The following is a 27,641-nucleotide window of genomic DNA, read 5'->3' as shown; positions in this document are numbered from 1 at the left end:
TTCAATCGGCTAAAGTTGAATCGTTTAGCTGCACAATTCGGACTGCGGCAATTGGTCAACAAGCCCACTAGGGGTGATCAGATACTGGACTTGGTCTTCACCAACCAACCAGATTTGTACGATATAAATTCCGTTCAGATTTTACCGCCGTTTGGTTTATCGGATCACAATGTCGTCTTCGTGCACCCAACAACTCGTGCTCCAAGGGAAGGCCCAAGTAGAAGAACCCTTTCCAAGCGGGACACTCGGGCCAGTCGCACGTCCGAGCTTGGGCGTTTCCTCGCGTCTATCGACTGGTCAGTGGCTAGCGAAGCATCCAACTGCGAGGCTAAATTGGCGCTGTTTACGGATTTCATCAGAATTGGTCTCGACCACTCAATGCCGGTTATACATGTCAGACTTCACCTGAATGACCCCCGGTGGGTTACTGAGCGGTTCAAGAACCTCATTAAGCTCCGTCAACACGCCTTCCACAATGGAGACATGGATCAATACCGGCGATATCGAAATGACGTAAACCGCACGCGTAAGTCACTTCGCAGTAAATACTATGCAAGTGAATAATTTAAAGAACATCAAGCCCTTGCAGTGGTGGAGCGCAGTTAAACGAATCGCCGGTATGAATCCTGCGTCATCTTCTGAAAGTCTCCTTTCCAACCTTCAGCTCGGGGACAGTTTTGATCGCCTAAGTGACGTTGAACTAGCTAACGCCATCAACGCTGTGTTATTAGAACCCATGAAGCATTACCAACCCTTATACGTTGTCCCTACTGTAGTGGAGGACTCCGATATGCCTTTAATTACGGAATTTTATGTCCTACACGCTCTAACCAATCTAAACCCGAGGAAGGCAGTTGGACCTGACCACATCGGTAATTGGCTTTTGAGGGAATATGCAGTGATTCTTGCACAGCCTATTACATCTATACTGACCGCGAGCTTTAGAGAACAAAGGCTTCCCGCCTCTTGGAAGCTTGCGGACGTGGTGCCTCTCTCTAAGCAAAAACCCGTGGTGGATGCTACTAAGCACCTGCGTCCTATCTCCTTGACGCCCGCTATCTCTAAGGTTGCCGAAGATTTTGTGGTACTCAGATACGTCAGTCCAGCGGTGTTGCAGATCATAGACCCAAACCAATATGGCGGTATTCCAAGATTCTCCACCTTGTACGCTCTGATTTCCATGGTACATAACTGGTCGCAAGCCACTGACGCCACAGGCGCAGCTGTTAGAGTGGTATTTTTCGACTATCGTAAGGCTTTTGATCTTATTGATCACAATTTGCTGGCCAGAAAGATCGAAGCCTTGGACATGCCTCGGTGGGTTCGCGTCTGGGTGATGGATTTTCTGTCAGACAGGAAACGACGTGTCAGGTTGTCATCAGACTGCAGGTCAGAGTGGGGCTCAGTCCCCGCCGGGGTACAACCAGGTGACCAAGCTTGGTCCCTGGTTGTTCTTATTAATGATCAACGATCTTGAGGTCGACGCGCTCACTTGGAAGTGCGTAGACGACACGACTATCGCCCAAACGATACCGCGAGGTTTGACCAGTGATGTACAAAGCGCAGTTTCCGCTGTTGAGGCGTGGTCGATCGAAAATAGGATGGAACTGAACGCGGATAAACGCAAGGAGATGCGCATTGACTTTAAAAGGAACACTCACAATTTTCCACCAATTGTGATTAATGGCAAGGAACTATCAGTATCAAACAGTGTTAAAATCCTAGGAGTCACTATTAGCTCAGATTTAAAATGGAACGAGCATATCTCAGAGTGCATTAAGAAAGCGAACAAGCGCCTTTATTTTATTGTTCTTCTAAAGCGCGCCAACGTTCCACTGAGCGACATTATAAATTTTTATTGCGCCGTGATAAGATCTGTTTTAGAGTACTGTGCGCCAGTTTTCCATCACGCGCTCCCACAGTATCTTAGTGACGACATTGAACGAGTGCAAAAGAGAGCGCTCTCCATAATTTGTCTTTATGCGTCATATTTCGAATGTTTGGCCAGGTTCGACTTAGTAACCTTGCACCCAAGACGCGTGGCTCTGTGTAGCAAGCTTTTCGAGTCTATCACGTCATGCCCGGATCACAAACTCGTGCCTGTCTTACCTCCTAAGAGAGAACACAGATATAATCTAAGACAGTCCAGGGCTTATGCCATGCCCCGTACACATACAAATCGTTTTAAGAACACTTTTATTCCAAGTATGTGTACATAAAATTTTTTTTTTCTTTTAGACTAGTTTGTACATAGTCATATATAGAGAGTTTTTCACATTTATGGTTTTATTATAATTTCAATTTGTATTTGGAATTTATTTATTCCTAGTTCTTAGTAATTGTAACGCAATTCAGTCTACGGACTGCAATGTTCGATATTCTAATAAACTATCTAAAAACAAAAAATGACTGAGAATCTAAAGGAAAGGATTGAAGTAAATAACACAGACAAACTGAGTTTCACAGCGAATAAAGGGGGTAAATACAATGAATGATGAAGTTCATATATTTTGAACTGCGGTATTAAATACGTATGATGCACGATCCTTCGCAGTAGATAGCGCTATTTATGCAATAGCGAAAATCAGACCTGAAAAAAAAGGCCTGATTTTTTTCAGGTCTGATTTTCGCTATTGCATGAATAGCACTATCTACTGCGAAGGATCGTGCATCATACGTCAATGGGGTAAAGTTTCTAAAGAAACTGTGGTGCTGCGTCGGTGGGGGTCGTAGTAAGTAAGTAATTTATTTATCCACATTTCACAATTGAGTATAACTCGTTTTAACGTGAACGTGCCAGGTTAAAATAATATATATAACAAGCTAGACAATAATGATAATAATGGTAATAAAAAGGAACTATAAAATCATATAGGAATCATGATGCATATGTAGGAAATAAATAGGAATCAATAAGACTAAGAGGGAATAAGCTAGGGATAAAATAAACTATGTACAAAAGTTGCATTCACACTCCACACTGGTAGTCAAGTAACAAGGTAACAAGGTAATTTGGTAATATCAACTGAGTTGAAATTGTAAATTGGCCACCGTATAGAGTTAAAAAGCTGACGTTTCGAACGTTAGCCCTTTGTCAGAGCGAATGGAGGAATGTGTGTGGGTTTATATGCAGAAAGTGGAGCTACGTTATTGGTGGGAACATGGCGACGAAAAAAACACGAATAAATTAGTAGAATGAAAAGCGTTCGTTGATCCCTGTGGGATTAACGGTGCCGATTTAAAAGATAATTTTTTTTCAAAAGTTTTGCGGCTTTCCGAGCTACCTAAATGACTTAAATGTAAGGAAAGACCGCAGATTGCCATCATGTTGCTTAGAATGATTAGGTATATTAGTTAGATTGAAGTGTCTAGCGACTGGTTTTGATGCGCCCTTGTCATTCCTTTCTACGTCGCGAAGGTGTTTTCGGAATCGGTCACCTAGTCGTCTTCCTGTTTCGCCGATGTATAACTTTTTGCAATAAGTGCAAATTATGCAATAGATGACGTTGGCTGAGGTGCATGTGAAGTGATCAGTGATCTCTATCATGGATAGTTTGGGTCCCGATATTTTTTCAGCGTTGTGAATGAAAGGACAAGTTTTGCATCGTGTGCGAGCGCATTTAAAAGTGCCGGGTTGGTCATTAGTTTGTAATTCCTCCATTCTCTCTGACGAAGGGCTGACGCTCGAAACGTTAGCTTTTTAACCCCGTTTACGGTGGCCAATTTACAATTTCAACTCGGTTATTACCAAATTACTGAGTTTCACGGTGTCAATCAGCGGTCTTCTCCACTAAAAGACAGATTGTTTAAGTCTACATGACCAAGAAAAAGGAAAGGATTTGAACGGATGTTTTGAACTTGTCTGAACTGAAATTTAAACATTTCATTTTTTATTTGTCATCTTGAAACTGATCGTTGATTTTGTACTTTGGTTACATGAACGAAAGTACGACATAACCAAAAAAAAAATTAATGAGCGTCTTTTTAAGACCTTGTCCTGACTTAACGGAATGAAATACTAGAAGTGGTGTGATGCTCCAATTGACACGTGATGTTTGAAGGTCAAAGATGAATTTTATTTGCAAAACAATGGCGTCTATCAGCAAATTACATCATTTCTAAGAACTGGTTCCGCCAAGAAACATTCGACTGAGCAGTCCAACCTGAAGCTGTCAGTGGTGAAGAGGCTGATATCAACATCAGAAGAATAACACAGCCACTTAACCGACGCAAATTAGATAGACGTTTGCAAAAGTTGAAATTATCGAAACTGGAATTATCGTCTACGGATTAGCAAGCATGTTGAGAACCATCACCACATCTACAAATGGCGTTTTTTCTGGCATCACTGGCCTGGCATTTTTGGTCATAAACATATACTTGAGGATATATTACTTATGGGTTCGTGTTAGCACTTGGTAAGTTATTGGTGAATTCAATGTTCATTCACAATTTCGCTTGCGTTCTATGTATTGTGAAATTCATCAAATCTTCCGGCCCTGATTGAAGGTAGAAGCTCACTTATATGTATCATAACTCCTCTTTTTGCAAATTTAAACTTAAGGTTTTAAAGTAGGTTCTAAATTTGTACATATTTCGAATTTACTCACTAATGAAGGGTATGTATATTTTGATGAAGAATTTCGAGTTTGGTAGTTTCGTGCCATGTAATCCATGCACAATAGTACGGCGCGGTACGATGTCCAAGGGTCGAGATTTGCACGGTTATGTCCAGTGGCTCTGACGACGGGCTAACGTTCGAAACGACAGCTTTGAAATCCATTACGGTGGCCAATTTACACTATCAACACGGTTGATAAAACCAAATCACTTTGTTACCACCACCGTCGCAGCACCACAGTTTCTTTAGAAACTTACTCCCCTTAATATTATTCTTTTAACCGTACAGTACTGTTACAGCGTAAACACCGCCCTGTTGTTTTTCTGTTTCACAGATACGTGAACTAAGTATAGAAAACGAATTACATTTATTTTTTTCTAAAGTAAATTTACTTTGCACCTACAGTTTGTTTTAAATAATTATGAGATTAAAGATTTCAACAGCAGATTGTTTCCTGTTTGCAATTTCCTCAAATTTAATCGAGAATTGCTACTACCAGAAAGTTTAATGTATCAAAATTTGGTACATTATTATAATTTGTTGTAATTTTTATTTGATCATAGAATTCTGAATGTAACATAATACCATTTGGAACTGAACCTTGATGTCTTTATGTCCATCTCTATGTCTCTTTTCTCAGTTTTGATATTTGAAAGAATCTTTCACATGTTCTGAATATCTGCCTTTATTTTACATACATACGTAAGAGAATTTGTGAAGGTTATTCTTAGATTTGCATATTTACTAAGCTGCAATATGGATGGGGCAGAGAGTCCAGGGAACATACATTTGTATCAAGTTGTCAACTTGACTTTCTCAGATGAGTGCTGTGGCTCAAAGACTATGCCTATTAAGCAAGAATTTCTTCGTCTGCAAAATGTTAACCACATGGTAGTGATACCTGTATTACTACTTTGGATGGTCAAAGTTATGTGTATGTTCTCAGACTACAAACAGTGACTTGGCTGTCCAGTGAGGCCTAGCCTGCTGTAGTTTCCTATTATATAGGTCATTGGTGGAGTATCCAAAGTGCTTATTGAAGTGTGACCCTAAAAGCCGGAATGGTGGAATGGCGGAAAATGACCCCAAATCCTAAAACACGGAATGGCAGAAAATGACTCCAAATTCTAAAACATGGAACAGCGGAAAATGACTGCAAATCCTAAAACATGGAGGGGCGGAAAATGATCCCAGATGTAAATGTGAGAACATCACAGGAACGTTTTCAGGCTTCTCAAAATATAACGACATTCAGCCCCAGCCCCAAACTTAGACTAGCGTGAGAGCAAGCCCTCATTACGAGCCCTTCAATACGAGCATTTCTTCATCCACGAATAAGTTTTGGGCCTTGAGTAACACCAGGTGAAGAGAGATTTGCAGGGGGTTGTGTGTGGGAATTTCTTATGGTGTGAAAAGACAAAGAATTACATTTCCCTTTCAGGAAGGGCAATTTAAACACCATAGAGTTGATGATTTGCAATTTGCTGAGGAACATAAGAAATCCGCTAAACAAATTGGTGAAATAGCATCTTTTTGTCCAGAAAGTTTATTTCTTCCGCTGATATGTAAGCCGTAAATTTCATAGTAGGATGGTGGTGTTTTGGACACCTGGTCACAAATAAATTCTTTAAATTCTTCTTGATGGTTTCCTTCTCCTAACTTTCTTTTGTCTTTTCACGCCATGAGAAATTCCCACGCGCTTGACCCCATGCAAACCTCTCTTCACCTAGTGTTACTCGAAGCCTAAGACTTATTTGTGGACGAAGAAATGCTCGTATTGAAGCGGTCATAACAAGGGCTTTCTTTCATGCTAGTCTAAGTTTGGAGCTGGGGCTGAACATCATTATATTTTGAGAAGCTTGAAAACGTTCTTGTGATGTTCTCACGTTTACGAGCCTATGAGATATTATTGTTTCATAAATCAATACAGACGTGACCAGGAAACATATGTTACAAATTGGTTATTGAAATATGGTACGTCAAGTTAGTTTTCAACATGCCCTGACATCCATTCCATGTTTTAAAATTTGGGGTAATTTTCTGCCGTTCCATGTTTTAGAATTTGGGATCATTTTCTGCCATTCTGTGTTTTAGGATTAGGGGTAATTTTCTGCTGTGCCATGCTTTAGGATTTGGTGTCATTTTCTGCTGTTCTGGCTTTAGGGTCACCCCTTATTGAAAGATCTTAAGTTCCACTTTGTTGGGAGCATTCAGAGTTCTTCTTCTCCTAGTATGCTTGTATTAATTACTGAATAACATCATCCTTCGTTAACAAATCTACTGGTGAACCTTTTTCCCATATCTCTTTGAAGAATCAGTGAGTGACTGAAGGCTGACATCTCAGAAACCCAGAGTATCGTGCTACTAAAAGCTGTGGAAAAAGCAAATGATACATTCAAGATTCCTAAAGACAAATTAAAGCTAGTCACTCATGGCAGCTGTATTCTGCTAAGAAATACACCTGCAACTCCTCAGAAACTCTCTGCTATGATCAACTGACATTATCAACTTAATTGATAAAACCAAATTGTCTTAACAGACCAATAGCACTGTTGAGATATTCAATTTGTTGGCCGTGCTTTGATTCAGAGAGTACGCTCTTCACCCTTTTTCTAAACATTTCCAGTTGAAATTGTATCAGAAGAAAGTTACTGTGTTAATGTGCACCGTACAAACCCCAAATTGATACACTTATTTATATCTCATTTAAGAGTTGACAGTATTTTTTACAAATTTATACTGGAATATGCTGGAAGGCTGACTTAAGATTATTTTTCCTTCATAACAGGTTTCTGAATCGTGTTTTGTCATTCATACTCGTGTGGTGGTTTGGACTCAAAGATGTGAAAATCTCCATCAAAGAGTTTGGATTTTTATCAGTTCAAGGCATAAGAATACATTGGAAAGATAACTCAGGATTGGTATGAAATATTTTTTCATTTATATGTAGTTTTACATGAATTACACTGAGGTAAAAAAGATTTTACACAACAGTTGTAGTTAATTTAACTTCTTTCCGCTACTTGTAGATCAGCATAACCTCCACAACATGATGAAAAAAAATCTAGTTTGAAATAATTTTGACAATAAATCCAAACTACAAATAGCTTTTATTTAGTGAAAATACAGCTTTGTGCTGCTTTCTTAGACAGACTTTGAAGTTCTGCAATTATGGTCACCTCATTGCTTCCAGTACCAACTGGTCAAGATTTGAACTTTGAACAGGAGAATTTTTAGAAGAACAAAATGTGTCATTGCACCTCTACTTTGAGCAAGAGTGAATACTCATGGCCCCCCAATGGGGTAACCTTGACAAGTTTAACTTGGATATTACAATACATGAATTGATGTGTGAGAGTGACCAGAAATGACCTAAAACTGAAATCTGCCCAGGGAAGTTTAGAAAATGTTTGTCTAAGTTGAGTCCTGATTCTTAGTGCATGGAATAGCTGTAAGTGTAGTAGCATTCTGTGAGTAGAGATGTGTTTAGCAATTAGGAGAAGGGTTCATGAAGAGTCAACTGGTTTGGAATAAAGAATAGTAACATCTTTTTTTTTGCAGTAAATGGTTTGAACCCGGGGGTAACATGTGAAGGTGTAGTCTGATCGTCCGGGTGAGTGTAGTCCTGAGAAGGACTGTTGTCGGTGGCAGTGACTGACGTTTCGACAACCTGTGCGGAAGTCATCATCAGAGTCAAGTGAGTGATTGTTGTCAGTAGAATGTTCTTATTCCAGTTCGTGTGAAATGATCGGTCGGTTTTGCCGTGATGTTATTGGCTGTAAGACTCAAGTGACGTAAGTCGTTCATGATTGGTCTGTTTCGGTCTGTCGGTAAAGCTAGGTTGTTCTTTTTCGGTCGTTTGTGATGTTTATGTCGTGAATGAGTCGTTTGTATGGGGCGGGTAGTTGTTGACATCTGTTTAGGGGAGTCTGTTCTAAGTTAGTAAACCAGCTTTCCAGAGTCAGTCGTTGAAAATAGTCAGTGCTGTAGGTTAGGCATTGCGCAGAGTCCCAGTCAATGTTGTGGTTGGTAAGTCGATGGTGTTCAGCAATGTGATTGCTGACATCACCTTTCCTCGTCGCCCGTCTGTGTTCAGTCAGTCTTGTTGTGAGGTTTCTGCCAGTCTCACCGATGTAGGAGGCTTGGCAGTCGGAACAATTGATCTTATAAATCGTTCCCTGTCTGTTCCTCGGTTCGTCTTTGTCTTTAACGTTGGTTAGTAACTGACGTAGTGTGGTGACCCATCACCACAGACCCATCACCACACTACGTCAGTTACTAACCAACGTTAAAGACAAAGACGAACCGAGGAACAGACAGGGAACGATTTATAAGATCAATTGTTCCGACTGCCAAGCCTCCTACATCGGTGAGACTGGCAGAAACCTCACAACAAGACTGACTGAACACAGACGGGCGACGAGGAAAGGTGATGTCAGCAATCACATTGCTGAACACCATCGACTTACCAACCACAACATTGACTGGGACTCTGCGCAATGCCTAACCTACAGCACTGACTATTTTCAACGACTGACTCTGGAAAGCTGGTTTACTAACTTAGAACAGACTCCCCTAAACAGATGTCAACAACTACCCGCCCCATACAAACGACTCATTCACGACATAAACATCACAAACGACCGAAAAAGAACAACCTAGCTTTACCGACAGACCGAAACAGACCAATCACGAACGACTTACGTCACTTGAGTCTTACAGCCAATAACATCACGGCAAAACCGACCGATCATTTCACACGAACTGGAATAAGAACATTCTACTGACAACAATCACTCACTTGACTCTGATGATGACTTCCGCACAGGTTGTCGAAACGTCAGTCACTGCCACCGACAACAGTCCTTCTCAGGACTACACTCACCCGGACGATCAGACTACACCTTCACATCTTTTTTTTTGCACCTTTATTCTGAACTGTTGATTATGAACATTAGATGTGTGCACTGAGCTATGTCATTGAGCCTGAAGGCATTTTTTTTTTTAAAGTAGCAATGAATGAGAATTATACTAGAGTTGTGAAGCAGCCTGAAGTTATAATTTGGATTATATGAACAGATGAAGTGAGAAATGAGTTTCCCACCCTTCTTCCTCCTATCTATGGGGTCTCTCTTTTGCCCATTAATTCTATGGTGTAAAAAAGCCACTGAAGCATCATGGGACCATAAGATCGAGGTCCCAGGACCTTGTGGGTATACCCAGGCCCCCACTATTGTTTCTTTAGTGGGGGGTTCGCCCTTCTGTTGGCATTAAAAGTGGTTTGAAGCACTAATTGGGAAATTCCTAGAATTTATTTTGTTGTCTCATTTATTGCAAACAGAGTCTGTGACATAATTATTTCCAACAGAGTCTGTGAAATATAATCAGCCATACTTAACAATAGGGTTGAGACACAAAACCATACTGGCCCACTCATTCTTTCACCTGTTCCCTTCCCTTGAAAAAAAAAATGCTTTTTCATCATCATTATCATGATTATCTCAAGTTCCATTCAAAGAGAGAAAATAAAACTGTTCTTGTTAATGAAAGCTGTGTTTTCAGTTTAGTGTCTCCATTACTTTTGTTGCTTTTTGTAGTTCTAAGCCATCTTATATAAGCACAGATTAGATTCATTGAAATAGTTGTTTTTTTTTTATTCCACAGACAATTGAAGATATATCATTTAAGAAAATTGAATGGAACTTTCTGAAAGTTAGGTAGGGTGGAATTTTAGACCTAGCTGTGTAAAAAATTTATGTGAAGAAAATGTTGTAATGACATGTACTCATTACCCTAATTAAAGGTTCCAAAAGTTTGTTGATCGAAGTAAATTTGTTGATTTTTGTTTCTCATAGGGATATCACATTTCTGTTTTACATAAAGGATTTACACAGAGAAATATTTACTGATGCAGAGGTTTGTTCAAATGCTAGTTCATAGTTTTTAATGATCTTTATTAAAATACTGCAGTAGGAGTACCCTTAATGACACTTCTGGACAGCGTAGTCTTGAATTTAATGTAGTGTGAAGGACCTTCTGTGACATGATCCTGAATTTTTCAAATTTAATTATATCAACAAAGTTAAAATGGTAAATTGGCCACCGTTATGGTTATAAAAGCTGATGTTTCGAGCTTTAGCCCTTCGTTGGAGTGAATTTTTCAAATTTAAATTTATTTAATTTTTTTGTTTGAAGGATACAACAACAGATGTTTACACTTCTTTTATTCTTCATTGGAAGATGGTGAGGTTTTATTAATGATGATATCATACAATTACATGAATGTTTTATAATTACAGCTTGTTCACTAATGTCAAAATAACTTAAATTAAAATAATTATGTAATGCATACAATATGCCTATACTATTTTAATAGTTGTCTGTGTAATATTTGGGTTTAATGATTCCTTAATGCAAATGAGTAGTAAATGAGTAGCAATTTAAAGGTTAGATTTACTATTGTTCTGAATTGATCTTTAGAAGATCTTCTTTACAGTTAAGAAAAAGTTTTGAGTAGTTTTAGCAATAATTGTTTTTGTCATGTCTATGGCTGTGCTTATACTGTCAATGTTTTACCCTTTATTTTTGATTGATAGCATTCCCCAAGGGACCTGATTAGCAGTGACCTTCGCAATTCCAGCGAGACTGTACCACCATCCTTTACATTACTGCATGCTACTGATGTACAGATTGGAAGTAGACTGCATGTGCACAGAGGAGGTGCCTATGTTGCACTGTTCGAGGTAATCTGCTTTTTGCATGCGGTGATGGTGTGAGCGAAGCACTTATGTAGAACAAAAGAAGCCAAGGTTGAACTACGACGTTTTGATTAAGAGTTGAACGTGTTCATGCTACCTCTTATTCTCAGTGGGGGGGGGGGGGGTGGTGAACAGGCTCTCAATACACCAAATTGAAATATGGCATCCAATTTGAGATACCATTGTTCTGGACTTGCTAGCCTCGTCTTCATGTGGAAAACACAAAAGGATTATCACATGTGTGAGAGGCTAGTAAGTCCAGAACAATGGCAGTTAAAATTCGATGCCATATTTCGATTCGGTGTATAGCTTTTCAGTTCTCGTAACATGCAATGTACAATTTACTTGCATGGATATCTTTTATCAGGCTGATGTCTTGGATGGGCTGTTGATACCATCAAATGAGGCCACCTCGCTATGTGTAAAAATGAGAGAAATAACATACTGCTGTGGACCATATGATCCAGGGCTTGTACAGGCCAGGAGAGAAAAGGTAAAATACATCTACATGAGTTTTGATCAGTCATATGATTTGACATGCTCCTGTGGGCAGTGATTTGAACTGGCCTGTCTTTTTGGTCGAATGGCTCTTACACTAGGTAACAAACCTGTCAAACCTGTCTGACCTGACCAAACCTGTTTTTCATCCAGAACTGCTTATTTTAGTCAAACGTGCCTGACCTGACTTGTTTCCTGTCTAGAACTTGATATACTTGTCTCACTTACCTGAGGTGACCTGTTTCCTCCATAAAGCTTCAAATATACTGCACCTCTTAAACTTGTTTGCCTGGACCTTGTCTACTGTCTCTTGACTCAAATCACCATCTTGATATCACACATGTAGATCAAGCCTTTGGCGTTTTAAGCGTAGAAGTAATTTTGGTACCGTTTCATTTATCAAATGAGTAACTTTTTAAACTAAATTGACTTGAACTAGCAAGGTCATTGTCACCCAGACCCCAATATCATTAGATGTTAAATGACACTCACCTTAATTGCATTTCTGGTCAAATCAAATCTCCGTAAATGTTCTGAATTTTATTACATTTCAGATCCTTAAGATGCCACTTGTGGATTTTCTGGGTACATTTTACAAATCAGGTCCATCACAGGTCACAATGAACTTTAATGGATTGCAGATATTTGTCAGTCCTTGCAGAGTAAATTCTCTAGTGATTTATTTCTACTCCTGGATTTATCAGCTGAAAGAAGGTAACAAAGAAATAACTGTTACATTTTTTAAATTAGTGGGACTGTACAATGTACTTCAAGTCTTCACGAATCTACATGTACTTAACGGTATTGATCATACTACTAGATTACAAATAAAAAAAAAAACCCCAAAAAATCTGTCTTTCATACAGCACCAGGTAAGACCAAAGTCGCATACGTTTCAATACCATCTGAAAAACTGGATTACAAATCTTTTTTCGCGTCTCGGCGTGATATGGCATCAACGTCCACGCTTATATTTTCTAAGCTATTTCCTTTGCACTCCGTTTCAGCTTTGTCATCTGAATCAGAGGGCCGTGATGAAACAGACATCAGTCCTGACAAGTCATTAGAGGTAAGCTCATGGAACTTTTTAATTTCATCGAAACCTTTTTTCCGTTGCGTCCAACATGAATGTAAAGCCCTCAATTGGCACTTGCTTTTTATCGCCCGCGAAAAAGTATCAAGTTAAAAGCAACGCGAGTCGGCGATTCATTCTTAGTGCTAGGCCTCCGGTAAACTTCTCCTCGACTCGCCTCAATCTCCCAGCGGACGAGGAAACATTCGTGTAGGTTAACGAACGTATGAAACTTCATTCCATGACAATGGTGCAATTTCTCTTTCTTTTCTTCTTCAGGTCAATATCAAGTCAGAGGATTCTAAAGTTTCAGTCTGCTTTCAAGATGGGGATGAAGCAGTCAACATCACGGCGTCTTTCAATCTCTCCCTTCTTCAGAGAAACAAGAAAGTAAGATTTCCAAGCAATTTTCTTTGGTTGGCCTTAAATATATATACCACTGCTGATTGGCAGTTTGCTAGGAGTTCACCATCACTGGCTTATATTAATTGCTGGCGATTTTCAGCGAGATAGTACCATTATTCCTGACATTAACGAGGTAAAGTCCATTTTCTGTTCGATATGAGATTGGAAGCATGTGTAGATATTACACTAATAACGTGGCTGGAGAAAAAGATTAAAAGTTCTTTCAATTAGAGATTCATTTTCTTTTTCAATCTGAAACTTTTCCCACGTCGGACATCCACTAGTCACGAATTGTTAATTTTTTAATGTTATTATTATTATTATTATTATTATTATTATTTATTTATATTAATAATAGTAACTTTATTTCAGAACTTGAAACATTACAATAACGTCGCGTGGATAATGGATTTCCCTCTCGTACATTTCCAAATTAGTTGACACGGAATACATCTATTAAATTCGGTTCTCTAGGATCAGACTCGTATCAGACCCAAACTAACTTTGATAACAAATACGACCTACATCTAAAAATCGCGAAAGCAACTACTAGTTCGTATTGAAAGAATTAAAAAAAAAAACGTGCATAGAAATTATACTTATAAAAGTAAATTACATTATTATTGTTATTATTACAATAATAATAATTATTATTAATATTGCCCCTGTTAAAAATTATCAAAGCACTTTTAGATCGAGTGTCGTAAAACCAAAACCAAAGCAATCACAACAGCCAATCATAGCGAGGAAAATATCACCAGGAGCCAATCAGAATTCGAAATATAAACAAGTAAACTGCCTGAAGCGCGGGAAGACCTGGGTGACCAAGTGGCGTTTGGTTCAAGTTTTGAATCTGATTGGTTCAGAAAGTGACACGCGTTTTTCTGAAACAGACTTAACAAAATGAAAATAACCAAGCAAATCCAAAATGAAATAATTTTTTTGTTGTCACTGACTAAAAAAACTTTGTGTGAGGAAGTTTCGATTAAAATACTATAACCTTCTTCGGCAATAAAATGGCTACGAAAGCAAATGAGTGCTTTAAAAAGAGCCGCAGAAACGTCACTTGGGATTGCCAAGGGCCTTGTAAATGTCAGGAATGTAAACGTGATCATTAATGGCATTCGGTTCACAAATTGAATGCCACGCTTCTAAAAATAATATTTTCGACCATTGGGAACAGCGGTCAATGATCTTGACGTCCTCAAGGTCAAAATCATGATTGTATTTTATACAATGTTGGGTTAAGGTGTTCTCTAATCCTGGATCTTAAGGCTCTTGAACTTTCACCACTCATTTAAAATTGCTCTATCATTTATACATGTATCAATATTAGTATCAGTATCAATATCATTATTGCTTTTATCTCTTCATAAATGTCTTTGAACTCGGTAGTTATTACGACATGATAAACTGCAGATTGAATTACATGCACTTGTCCTTCCAGACTCAGTATGGAGCTTCAGTGGGAATACAAGCACATGTTCCGAGCTCAGAGGGGAAAAAAGATCCACATGCCGTCATTGGAAATGAGTGGATCTCAAAGCCTTGGGAGTGTTCCTTTATTGTGAGTAATTTAAACGTTTTCTAGTGATTGTTCATGATAGAACAACTTTCAGTTGAGTGTCGAAAGTAATCCGAGGTTCATTAGTTTTACTTCGCTCTCCGATTAGTACAAAAAACTCGTGACACTCTCTCCACCAATCAGATGCAGAATCAACAACAACTTGGTCGTCCGTGTTTTCCCGCGCTTTTGGTGATTTTTACTTTGCGTTGTTATCGGCACTTAAGGTTTTTTCCTCTTTTCTGACTGGCCATAGTGAGGTAGGGAAAGCGTTAAACGAGGAGTTGGGCAAAAACCCTGATACAAATGTTGTGAAATACAGTTTTGTTTTTTGTTTTGTATTTACTTATCATGTTATTGAGAGTAAAAATGTGTAAAACGTGACCCGGGCGGGAGGGAGAGGGGACGAAAATTGTCGTGTTTTGACTTCAGTTTATAAGTGCCTTATCCTATAATTGGTAATCTCTCTCTCATTTTCAAGTTGACTAGAAAACAGGTGAAAAAGTGATTTTTTTTTTCTTCTGAGCAGGGAAGTGATTCTGTAGGCCACTCTAAAGTAGCAAGAATAACATCGGATCAGAACTGCTCTGTTGTTCTTAGACCTGACTCTGTTCCTGTATTTCAGAAACTTCACGAGGTAAGAGTAGCGATTTTCTTGCTGTGGTAAAACTATGATGTAAGGGACATAGAGGCTTAACAGAAAATAGAATAAAATGGTGAACGGAAAGTATGTTCCAAACTTGATGCGATCCGATACCGCTTTTGAAAATGAGAAACAAAAAGACTGAAAAATGAAGCAAACCAACAAACAAAGGAACAACAACAACAACAACAAAACTGCGGCACCCTCGTTCATCACTGTTGAGGGATACGTTAGCAAAGTGTCATGTGTGATGGATCGCCTGGTTAGCCCCGTTTGTAGAGGGTTCGAGCCCTAAACCGGACCAACTCTCAGGGTCCTAAAATAATTGAGAGGGATGTGCCTGCCTTTGCTGTGACATCTGCAAGTGGTTAGACGCTCTTGTCTTCTCGCATAAGGATGATAAACCGTAGGCCCGTCTTCTGCATCTTCTTTGTACTGATTAGCAGGGACGATAGAGAATCCAGACACTTAATCGAAAAGAGTAGGGATCGTAGCTCCCGGTGTTGTGGTCTGGCTTTGTTTCCAAATATTCCTAAATTTGGAGTACCTGCAAAATTTCCTCAATTTTTTCTGTCGGCTTGTTCACCCTAGAGATACCTTCATTCTCTTCGTTTTCTTTTTTGGTATAGATTTTATCGATTTTTTTTTTCACTTCTTTTTGTTTTTTTTTTCCGGTAGGAGTATATCAGCCTTTTAGATCTGAGGCGAATGCACGATTTGATTGGGTTGTTAAAGAACAACAAGAGAGAAGAACAATCTTCGTCAAGACAGGTATCTTTATGGTTCACTGGTGATGAATTGATAATAGGCTGTGGGTAAACGATCATTATTTGCGCTCTCGGCACGAGCATTTCTTCGCCCGCTGGAAAATGGGAGGCCTTGAGCAACCTGAGTCTGCGAGAGGTCTGCAAGGAGTCTGGTACTCATGATTGGCGTCAGACTCCCGGCAAACCTCTCCCAGACTCGTCTCCAGTCTTCCTGCGGGCGGAGAAACGCGTTTCCTGCAACACTACTGATGGGGGACTACTCGCAGATTAATAAATTAATGAATTGATAATTATTCAGATTTTGAGACGGTTTGAGAATGGTTATAACTGTTCTTTTCTGTTTTTGCTCCACGAGTTTGGTCTCGGAAATGATCTATAAGCGAAAAAGGGCGAAATGAAGTTCGCCAATTTCGACGAATTCGTCTTTCAGTCCATTAGGCTTAAAACTCCTCGAAGTAATGTACTATTTGACATCCTCTTTTACTTTCCGCCCGTCTTACAATAAACAGGTCAGCGAGAGAAATTGTCGAGTAAAGCAACTGATTCTCCCAAGCAAATTACAAAAATTGATGAAGCAATTGGTGAATTTCACAGCTTTTCGAGTCGCGTTTTTGAGCGCGTTCAGGCGGATGGTTTTTAGTTCAGCACGTGCGTTTTAAAGCCGTCCTTCTGCAAAACAACAACGAGAAATCACGAAAATTTGCGTGATGTGAGAACGGAAACCCCATCAGCAGAATATTGAAGTTTCTATTTGGAGCTCAGCGCTGTTCACATATGATATGCTGAAATTGAAGTGTTATGCTGTAAGTGACGATAAACACAACCAGCCATTGGCGAAATTCTAACCGAAATTAGAAATTCATTTTATAATCAATGTCTTCGGCGTTAACGCCCTGACTGGTTAAGGTCCCTAGTGTTCTTTTTTCACCCCTCGATGCTATTGTTCGTTGGTACGTTGTTTCTTGTGGAGTTGCGGTGGCCTCATGGTTGGTGCGCTCGACTCCGGATCGAGTGGTCCGGGTTCGAGCCCCAGCTTGGACATTGTGTTGTGTTCTTAGGCAAGACACTTTACTCTCACAGTGCCTCTCTTCACCCAGGTGTTTAAATGGGTACCGGCAATTTAACCCTGCGATGGACTGGCATCCTATCCAGGGGGGAGTAGAAATACTCCCAGTCGCTTCATGCTACAGAAACCGGAGTTAAGCACCGGCCTAATGCGCCACTAGGCTCGTAAACAGACTTTACCTTTACATTGTTTCTTAATTTCCAGGTTTTCGTAAGTCTCAGAGGATTAATAGTTTCTTTAGAAAGAGAAGTGTGCGAAGACCTTCTGAATGTCAGCGTAGATGACATACGGGTAAACACACTTCTTCTCAATGTCTATCGAAAGAGTTGATTTTATTTTGTTAGTTTCTCTAATTGTCTGTTTACCTGACGAAAAACAAACCCTGATTACGTATTGTATCTTCAGATGAAAATGCTCTCTTTGAAATTACATGTTTTTTTCGCAGTAGTTTTAGTCAAACGAGAGGAATTTCGAAAAAACTCAGTGAGGAAACTCAAAGCTGAAATCGAAGAGTCCTCATTTCTATGTCTGATATGCCACCAATATGTTGTAGATTCAGAGAACTGTTTGGAAAATTTCCCATTGAAAAGTTTTTAGCTCTTGAAAATGCGCGTCTTTGGACTCGACTCTGCTATTTTATTGAAACGTAATACGTGATTCTGAAGTGAAAAAAAAAAGAACGTCATCTTTGATTTTACCATAACCTATGTGTGCGGGCTTTTTGAAGAACTCGGTTGTTGTGTCAGAGGATATAACACTCTTTTTTCTTGTCTCTGTTTACATCTTCTAGATCGATTTTAACCGGGATCATCACCATGTAACAGTGGAACTGAGTGTTAAAGACCTTGAGGTAAGCCTGTTGTCCCTTAGAGTGACCAGCATCTAATTTCTCCTTACAATATCACCCCTGAATCAAACATTAAGGTCACGAGGAAAAAGCAAATGATCAACAGCTAAAGAAGCCCTTGATTGTTAAACAAATTCTCCTTGTCAACACCTATAGAAATGTATAGAGAACAATATGGAGAATATGCGTACTGGTGAAAGGGTGTAAAGGACCTTGTCATGGTACTTATCTTAAGGTTCTAACAGGGCGCACCAGACTTTTAATTTTTCTTACTTCAGTCATTTTTTAATAAATGAACCATAAAATAGCTTGACCTTACAGAATTCTGCGAAAGCCTCGGGGAGAAGTACCTTACTAACCCTTAAGTAATATAGACTGTCTCACGGACAATTCCTGCGCGGCCTGGGTCGAGTGAGTACTAATTTATTCATGCCGTGTAAGTAGACCAGGCCGGGACCCAGGCCGCGCAGGAGTTGCCTGTGAGACGGTCTATACTACTCCCTCATTTCCCTAAGAGTGACGAGCATCTACAATCATTCACTTAGAAGCTCTTGATTGTGAAATGAATTCTCCCCGTCACTACCATAGGAAATGTATAGAGAAGAGTAAAGAAAATTTAGATACCGATGTTAGGATGTAAAAGGTGTAGAGAATGTGTTGGGTTATTCACGTTTTCTCCCGTTTTCGACCATCAGTATAAATTTACTATGCTTTCTTTTTATCTTTGTGGAATATCCCTTGGTCTCTCTAAGTTCTGAACGGCTTCTGTTACTTCTTTGGTTTTAGTGACTACAAGTATTATTATTTCTCATTGACCCATAATTGTAATTGTCAACAGGTAGAGGATTGTGCAGATAAAATTATTGCTTTTCAACAAGAGCGGTCCAACGGCATCAGTTCCAAATCTCTTCTGAGGTTTTCACTCCTGCAGGATGCGAAGAATACAGAGGAGAGAGTAGTAGTTAAGGTACGTCTGGAGATGTTTACATGACATGCTGTGATAACTGAATCTCCTAATTAGCTCAGCAATTTGCGTCGTAGATTTTTGTGAACTATGGGTTGAAATCAAACTCGAATTTCAATATCCTGACGGCTAAAACTTGGATAGCTTTTGTAATTTCTCTATAGTTCTTTTTATATTTCCTAATTTCGGGGAAATGTATACTTACAGTATTTCCTCCAAATTTTAAATAAGCGCTCGGGCGTATATTTAAAATTTCGGTGAAAGGGAGGGGAGCATAGTGAAAGGAGGGCGCTTAATCGAGGGGGTGCTTAGTATTCTCCTGTACAGATTCTGTTGTAGTTGAAGCTTAAAAGGATAGATATAGAGTGGCGATATAAAACATGTATTCCTTCTGAATAGGAAAGTGAGGGAGGAGGATGAATGAGGGGGGTGGGGCTGGGGGGGGCTTTAGCGCCCCCTCACTTTTTTGGCTGATTAAATATTTTAAACTATTAAGATTAAACTATTTTTTTTTTTTTTTTTTTTACTTAGAAGTTAGTCTATTCATTTCAATTTGGTCAAACGTGAAGGCCAGTTTGTTACTCGTTGTTTTATAAGAATTAAAAATTAACTTCACTTTTGGCAGTTTTAGATCCATCTCTAGCCATTTCAGAAGACTTTAATTTCAAATTTTCCCTGGGTAGCATGCCCACCCCCTTGTTGGCTCACGCTAACGCGTTCGCATTAGCCCCCCTCACTTGAAAATCCACTCCGCGGGCCCTGGGATGGGGAGTGGGCGTATTCTAGAGGGGCGTTTGTCTGACATTATGGCTTAGGGTGTGGGCATTCATTCGGGGAAGACGCTCATAAGAGCGTGGGCGCTTATTGGAGGAATTACGATGTTTACACGTTTTCTCCTTGCAACAGAAACTTCATTTGGAAGTGGGCGACTCAACAGTCACTTTCCAAGAGAAACTCATCCTGAAACTTCTGAAATTTGCTGGCATCAAAGACAAGACTCAGTTATGGGGCGAGGACATAAAAACAGAGCAAGAAAACTCCAACGGAAATCCGCCCACTACTCTCGCGGCAACGCCATTTTATTTCGAAAAGCTACATGTGGAACCTTTTCGAGTTGTGGTGACTTGTAATCCGGCCGGTGAGCTTTCGGATGATCTTCAGAGTTTGAAAACATCGCTAGAGATTCCTGCCGGTTTTCCACCATTGATGGAGAATGCCAGCATGCAGTTTGGTAAATAACATTTCATTTCATATTGAGAACAAGAACACTGAGTACTCTAGCATAGATCTTTCACCCTTTTACATCCTAACAGCAATATGCATATTCTCCATACTGTTCTCTCTACATTTCCTAAGGTGCGGATAAGGAGAATTTGTTTAACAATCAAGAGCTTCTTTAGTTGGTGATCATTTCATTCATTCTTGTAACCTTTATATGTAATTTAGGGGTAATACTGTAAAGAGGAATTAGATGCCAGTCACTCTTGAGAATTTTTATTGTGGAGTGCTTATGGTATCTGTCATGTGTGATTTACTTTCAGTGTAGAAAAAGAAAATTCTAATCCTTTACCGACCTTGTGATATTCCCCCTTTTGTACAGATTTCAATGAAATGGTTCCATCATTCAGACTACAAAATATAGATTCTTTTCGCTAAGTCAATTTCTTTTTTGAACACGGAAAATTTTCGTGCATGGTGGAAGTTCACTCCTGGAGTTCTGTTGGAAGAATCTAATGAGACGTATCTTACTGATTTAATTAAGATGTGCCCCTTTGAAATTCTTGAAATTGACTCCTTATACCCAAAAGTTAGGAATCATATCCTCCAAAAATCTTGACAATCAGAAGCTTCTTAAATTAGGGATCATTTCTGTTGTTCTCGTGAACTTTGCATTTGAATCAAGGGTGGTGCACCAATGAAAAATTAGAAGTCGGTCACTCGTAGGAGTTAGAGGGTTCAAGAAGCCACATCACATGTACATGAACACGGTTAAGAATGGAACTGAAATTTGAATAGTTCATCTTGCGATTTACAATCGACGAACCAATTCAGTCAACTCTTTCGTTTCTCATTTTCTACAGGAGAATTTTTACGGACGGGTATAACTTACAAGACGGTTGTTGCTTTCGGTCGAGACATCAGGAGACATTATTTGAAGGTGGGTTAATTTTCGCGATAATCTTATGATCAGTGCAGTGTTCGATAACACAGATTGCGACTTCAGCGATACAAGATAGTAAAGCTTAAGGTGCCTCCCTCTCCTGGAGTATTAAAATAGAAATAAGAACAAACAATCAAATTAACATAAGCAAGGGAATAAGGGAATTTATTACACGACTCGGGCAGTCAGAGGGCCAATAACTAAAGTCAACCAATCAAAATGCTCTATTGCCGGTCAATATTCTCTCAGTATTGGACCGGGCACTGTCCCGAATGGTCCCGAATGATACCGCACTTGTGTCCCTTTGAACTTCAGTCGTATAATAAATCTCTTATTAACCAAGCTTCCTCGGGACCGTACTGGAAGAATATCGGCCCTCGGTCTTTTTTGTGCGGACCTCGCTGCGCTTGGTCCGTACTGTCAAGACCTCGGGCCGATATTCTCCCAGTGCGGCCCTCGCGCTTGGTTAATAAGATAAATGTCTTGCGGTCTGCAGCAATATCCTAGTTGTCCAATATTGTTAAAGTTTTCCTTTTATTATTACATTATTTCAGCATGAAAAATTGGGTTAAGAATTAAGAAATATATTAAGGAGAGATAAGTTGTCTTGTGTACGCATGATTTGGAATGTCCAAAGCACACTTATGTTTTACTTTCGTTAAGGATCCTAACATCTTGTAATATCCTGCCTCTCTTCACGTAGAATTGTGAGTGGATAGTGAAACACTGTTAAGGAAAATGGGCGAAATGTTGATGGGGGAGGGGAGGGGAGGGGGTAGAGGGGGTTGGGATGGCAATGGACATGTATCATTTTATTGGGGATGGCATTGGTCCAAGTCCGCGAGAGACGTGCTTCAGAGGTCATGAAAGGAAACCAGCTCTGTCCCTTATTTCAGGAGATTGGTCGTCAATCCACCTCTCTTCTTGGTTCGCTCCATCTCCTTGGTAACCTCTCCAGCTTGCAAGGCGATATTTCTGATGGACTGGCCGAGCTTAAGGAGACTGGTGACTACTTTGGCTTCGTCAGACAAGTGAGAGGTGGACTGGCTGAATCCTACTATAAGGTACGAGTTATAGCTGTACAACGGTGTACAAGTACAACGTGTTTTACTTGACGTTTCTTTAACGCTCTAAGAACAATTTTAATTTTGGGTGTCGAAAGGTCCCTTTGGTTTTGTTTTACCCTACTCCATGAGTGGTCCAGAAAACACGCGCCACTCTATGAATCAACCAGACGCCAAATAAAAACCAGTAGATTGTTTGGAAAACTTGGCAACATGTCGGATAACAACCAGTGAAATATTGTTGTCTTTACTGTATACAGAAGCGATGGTTCACACGATTACTTAGGCTTGCCATGTTGTGGCACATTCGTTTCAGTTTCTCGTTTACGTTTTCTCATTCATCCAAAGAGGAGAAAAAGCGTGGTAAACAGCAGCAAAACTCCTTTTAAGCTGTGACTTTACGGCTTATTTTGATAGTGTTCAGTTTGTTTGCATCTTACTGATATGGAGGGCTGAGTTTTCACCAATCACATGGCAAGTTAAGCAAAATATTCGCAATCCCAGAATTTAAATTTACAGTAGCATTACCCGTCAACACTTGCGCAAAATGACGAAATATCTCGCCACTTTGTTATCGTAGATTTCAGTCTCGTTTCTGTTGTCTCATAATGCTTCACGTTTACTCTGCAGTTCGCGGATTCATGGACAGCGGCCATCACCCAGTCACAATCAAACAGTCCGACTTTAAGTAGCACATCATCCGGGAGCCGCTCCATTTCATCGATGAGATCTATAGGTGGTGTTGTTGGGACGTTAACAAGCTATCTTTATAGTCCTTCAAAAGATACGGGTCAAGGAAAATCACAGGTAACTTGTTCATTATTTATGATTTACACTTGTTCTCACGAGTGTTGTCTCGTTCTGGTGTTTGGTCATGAACGGTAGCAAGTTAGGGCCTGGTTCAGAGAATGACGCGGCGTGTTTGATGCTAGTTTTCAGGACCAATGAGATTTTATAATGGTCAGCGTTTGAGTTGGTGAAAGGAAATGGTAACGAAAGACGACGAGCTTTAGCGGAAAAACTCTTCATTTTGATGTTTAGTAGATTGCGACCGTCCTTCGAGCCTGAGAAGGAAGATACTTTTCTGTTTGGTTCGGAAACACGTCTGCGTCGAGTGGTTGATCCCGTTGGAGGGTCCGCGCCCCCACTCCCTCACCAGACCCATGGGTGTTTAATTTGACCACTCGTCTAACACCAAAGTTCTTGCTGCGACGGGATCGCATGATACCAATCAATTGGCTGGTTGATGTTGTTCTTTTAATGAAACGTTCCATTGCTTCTTCTTACAAAGCAGAAGTATTTATCAGCGTTCGCATAAACACGTGCTTGTCTCTGCTTTCTGAAATAAATTATGGATAATGACGTGTGATTTGTAACAGAAATGAAGGGAGAGGCGGGCGGAAAAGAAATGCCGCGAAAATAAAATGTCTTTCTGAATCTAAATATAGACTCCCTAAATAAAAAGTCCTGGAACTGGAACTGCCTTCCCCTCCCTACTTGCCCTGACGTTCGTTGGCTGTCTTGCTCTCAGATTGGTAGGAAACTTACTTCTATGTTACCAGAAACGAATGATATGCCGCCTTGTCCCGTAATTAATGCATCATCGCTTCAAGATTTCTTCAGACCAGCACCCAACTGTTTTTACTGAAAACTAGCTATGTGTTATATAATAGGGTGATGAAGCAGTTTTAAAACGTCATTCTTTCTTTTTCTATGCATTTGGTTTAGGCCTCTAATTCATCGGCAGCCTCGACGCCAGATACTCCAAAGAGACTGTCGGCAGCGAAGAGACTGATACCGATAGAATACAACGAGGACCATGATTCTTCCGAAAGTGAGGAGAGCAGCTTGTCCTGCATTCAGTCAGTGGAAGGGTGGGACATGGTCCCGAAAGATGTCCACAGAAAACTAAAAGGACAAGAGTTCCTGGAGAGGCTGACAGCTAGCTTGTCTGGCGAAGTTGATAAGAAACAAAAGTAAGACGAGAAATAATCTTAGGCACCAGAAAATAAAAAGAAAAAAAATTTATTTAAACAATAGCCACCATTTGGTGCGAAAATATACGTGGATGTTATTCCGCGGACATTATCTGTTCCGAGATGAGAACAGTTTTACCAAGAGCGAAGCCCGAGGAAGACTGTAAGCTTCGAGGACAAATATACGAGCATATTTTCGCGCCAAATGGAGGCTTAATGTTTATTGTCCTTCAAATATTTTCAACGCGCGGGAAAAAAATTTACGAAGAGCTAACTGTTTACGTCGTGGAATGTCTCCTTTTAGTTATCGATTTTATGAACAAAAAATACCTGTTCCTTCCTCTGTAACACCTTTCTCGTTACGTAGCCATATCTTTGCACCTTGGGAAACCTATAAGATTCTGTGACCTTTGTCTGTTTCACCATTTCACCACTTGCCTCTCTCTTCAACAGATTTATTAGCTGCTTGAGGCTGCGTTACCAGGATCCCACAGACAAACTGAATGCCTTGGTAACGAATCAGCGTGTGTACATCATGAAGGTTGGATTACCAGCGGCTGATAACGTGTTGCTTTCATTTGAACTTGTCAACTTGTACAAAGCCAGGCACAGAGATCAAGGTATGTCATCAACTGATAGGTGAATAAATATCTCACAAATCTGATTTAGAAGTGGAGAACTACGAGGTGGGTCTTCTAGTGTAAAGGGTTAACTTCAAGAGGACTCTAACATGTTCTTACGGGTAAGAACTTCACTCACAGTTGCGGTGTTTTCTTTCAGACGAAGAACATTATCTGGAATTACTGATGAGACTAGCGGGCGGAAAACGCCTCTCTCTCCCCTCCCCTAATCCTGCTGACAATCCCCTGGTGAGATGTGGCACTGTTAAGATTGCACAAAATGCAGCGAACGTCATAAACGAGGCCAAGAGATCGAGCGAGGAGGCTGAGTGGAGATAGCAAGTTGAAGCTGGTCGTGCATGATCAGGAAGTTTGTTTTTGTCGCACCTGACGTTTTGGTTCGATTTTCTTCAATTGCACGCGCATATGGAATAACTGATTGCTTCCCGGGAACAATCTCGATTTGGTATTTTGTTACAGAAGAATCCATATAATGAAGGAATCGTCTAATTCTTGCTCGTTGTGAGACTGGCCTTGCCAGTCTTATGAGGAAGTCTTGGGTATAGGCTTTGCACATCACATTTTCTTTGGCCATTACTATCTGCTTTAGCATCAAATTAAGAGGACTTTTTTTTTTTGAACACGTTTAATACTCATTTGTTTGTGTGTAAGTATATGTTACGGCAGAGAACATGGGATAAGTTGAATACTGTATTTATTTTGTAGGGAGGGATATTGGCTCTACGGGTTTTGGTTCTTGACAGTGCTTTATGCATTTTTGAAGAAAAGATATTTTTTTGGGGGGGGGGGAATTACAGACACGTAAGACTGTAAATACAACCTGTAGGGCACTGATAATAACAATGATACTGATGATGTTAATAACAAGAATTGTAAAAATAATGATGATGATGATGATTGCAATTATGGTAATAATTATGATGAAGATGACGTCAGCGACGACATGACGTCAAGGAAGACGATGACACGACGTGGCACGACACGACGGTAATGATAATGACGATGATGATGATTTTGAAGATTAAGATGATTAAAATTATATTAATGATAGTCCTTATTACACATGAAAGAAAGATATTCTGATATAAGTTTTAGAGTGAACGGCAGGCTTCCCCCGTGGTTCCATAAATAATTGAAAATCTCTAAAGTATTTGTAAACAGACGAATTTTTTTTTTCAATTTCTGAGACGTCTTTTCCGAAAATAATGCAGTCAGGTGTATCGCAATACACTTGGGAGATAAAATAAGCTATATATTTGCTTTTCAAGGATTTTGAATAGCAAAAAGTATTTTTGTTTGCTAAATACGTTGAAATCAAATAATAATTTCAAATATGAGGTAAATTGATGAATAAGTAGATTGAATATTATATTATTCGTATTTGGGATTTCTATAGGAAAAGCGACCAGCATAATGCTTGCATAAAGAATTAAAAAACTTAAAACTATATTTAAAAAGAAGGACAACAAACAATTGAAACATCTAATAGAAAGTAAATAGCATAAACGATGTGACCGATCGGATCGATGCGAGTGGGGAAAAATCAATTACGTTGATATTGTGTTAAGTGACGAATCGATCTTAACGGAAGAGGTTTTGAAATTCTCGGAAATAGCCTGTTATTGGAGAGATTTAGCGCTGCGTTTACGTGAAACGGCAAATGTCAACTTGGCCTTTCATTTTCCACGTAATAGCGTGAACCTTGCTGTTCAGCTTCGTGTGAGCTCACATTAGGGTGAATTTAAAGGCGCCCTTATATGACTGACAGGGAATAGTTTTAGCGCACTTTTTCGGGCAATTTTCCTCCACTCTGTGAGAGAAAAGGTGAAGAAAACTTACATAAACGGCAAACGCGAAACAGGTAACTTTCACGTAGAGACAGCAAAGCGCAACCGGCAAACGTGAAAAAATGGCGGGAAAATCGTAGTCACTGGGTCACTCTTGCCGTTCCCGTCTTAGATAAACACGGTGCTAAATCTCCCCCATTATTGTGACCTTGGGATTGAGAGGTCAACGTAGTTTAACCCCATCCCGTTTTGTTGTATCGTTCATGGTTGATACTTTTCCCTCGCCTTTTTCCACCGATAAAGTTTCTTCATTTGGTATATGGTATATTCCGTGACTTAGCCACTGAACGGAAATCGTTGTGAAGGAGTGTTTGAGAATAAAGAGTAATGGGTGGTCCATTAATTTGTAGGGGTTCCAATGAGTGTGTTATTTTCTGAATAAAATGAATTATTTTATATTATCTGTCTGTCCACTACTCATCTATTAGTAATGGTAACGGGAGTGGAGTGGAGTCCAATACGGTCTGTAATCCTACAAGTGGTTAAAGTGACGAGAATAGAGAAAAATATCAATTAGGGGATTGTTAGTTGATCCTATATCAAATGTTCTGATCGAACATCATTAGAAATGTACTGCAGATAGATAGGAAAATTACTAACAAGATTTGGGGAGTGAAAGGGTGAACGAAACAGAACGACCACGCAGCAAGAGTCCGATTTGATTATTACGAGTATGATTACAGACGGAATTAGGCGTCATAAAGTCCTATTACTAAGTAATCATAGCTATTATCATTTCCGAAAAAA

The 27,641-nt window shown here is 39.7% G+C and overlaps 1 protein-coding gene across 1 annotated transcript; it reads left to right on the top strand.

Annotated features, from left to right (window-relative positions):
* Nucleotides 1–3,848: 3,848 nt before the first annotated feature.
* On the top strand, nucleotides 3,849–27,295 carry LOC111334459 (intermembrane lipid transfer protein Vps13D). The gene is made up of 23 exons (XM_022940199.2): nucleotides 3,849–4,418; nucleotides 7,410–7,542; nucleotides 10,286–10,338; nucleotides 10,477–10,537; nucleotides 10,817–10,864; nucleotides 11,218–11,364; nucleotides 11,747–11,872; nucleotides 12,432–12,591; nucleotides 12,885–12,946; nucleotides 13,229–13,339; nucleotides 14,802–14,921; nucleotides 15,448–15,555; nucleotides 16,240–16,332; nucleotides 17,599–17,685; nucleotides 18,185–18,244; nucleotides 19,080–19,208; nucleotides 20,112–20,436; nucleotides 21,287–21,363; nucleotides 22,263–22,430; nucleotides 23,061–23,237; nucleotides 24,159–24,406; nucleotides 24,860–25,026; nucleotides 25,187–27,295. Exons 1-23 carry the CDS (start codon nucleotides 4,300–4,302, stop codon nucleotides 25,363–25,365), a joined length of 2,958 nt encoding a protein of 985 aa, XP_022795934.2. The 5' UTR covers nucleotides 3,849–4,299; the 3' UTR covers nucleotides 25,366–27,295.
* Nucleotides 27,296–27,641: the final 346 nt, after the last annotated feature.

This window comes from Stylophora pistillata, chromosome 12 (assembly GCF_964205215.1).
Source record: "Stylophora pistillata chromosome 12, jaStyPist1.2, whole genome shotgun sequence".
Classification (NCBI taxonomy): Eukaryota; Metazoa; Cnidaria; class Anthozoa; order Scleractinia; family Pocilloporidae; genus Stylophora; species Stylophora pistillata.
This window is presented reverse-complemented; position numbering and strand designations above follow the sequence as displayed.

Bases quoted from the DNA above. Each gene is read 5' to 3' on its own strand.
- LOC111334459 (XM_022940199.2), top strand. From the start codon at position 4,300: ATGTTGAGAACCATCACCACATCTACAAATGGCGTTTTTTCTGGCATC. The intron at 12,947-13,228 runs GTAAGCTCATGG...TTTCTTCTTCAG, and splicing joins GTCCTGACAAGTCATTAGAG to GTCAATATCAAGTCAGAGGA. The intron at 23,238-24,158 runs GTAACTTGTTCA...CATTTGGTTTAG, and splicing joins CGGGTCAAGGAAAATCACAG to GCCTCTAATTCATCGGCAGC.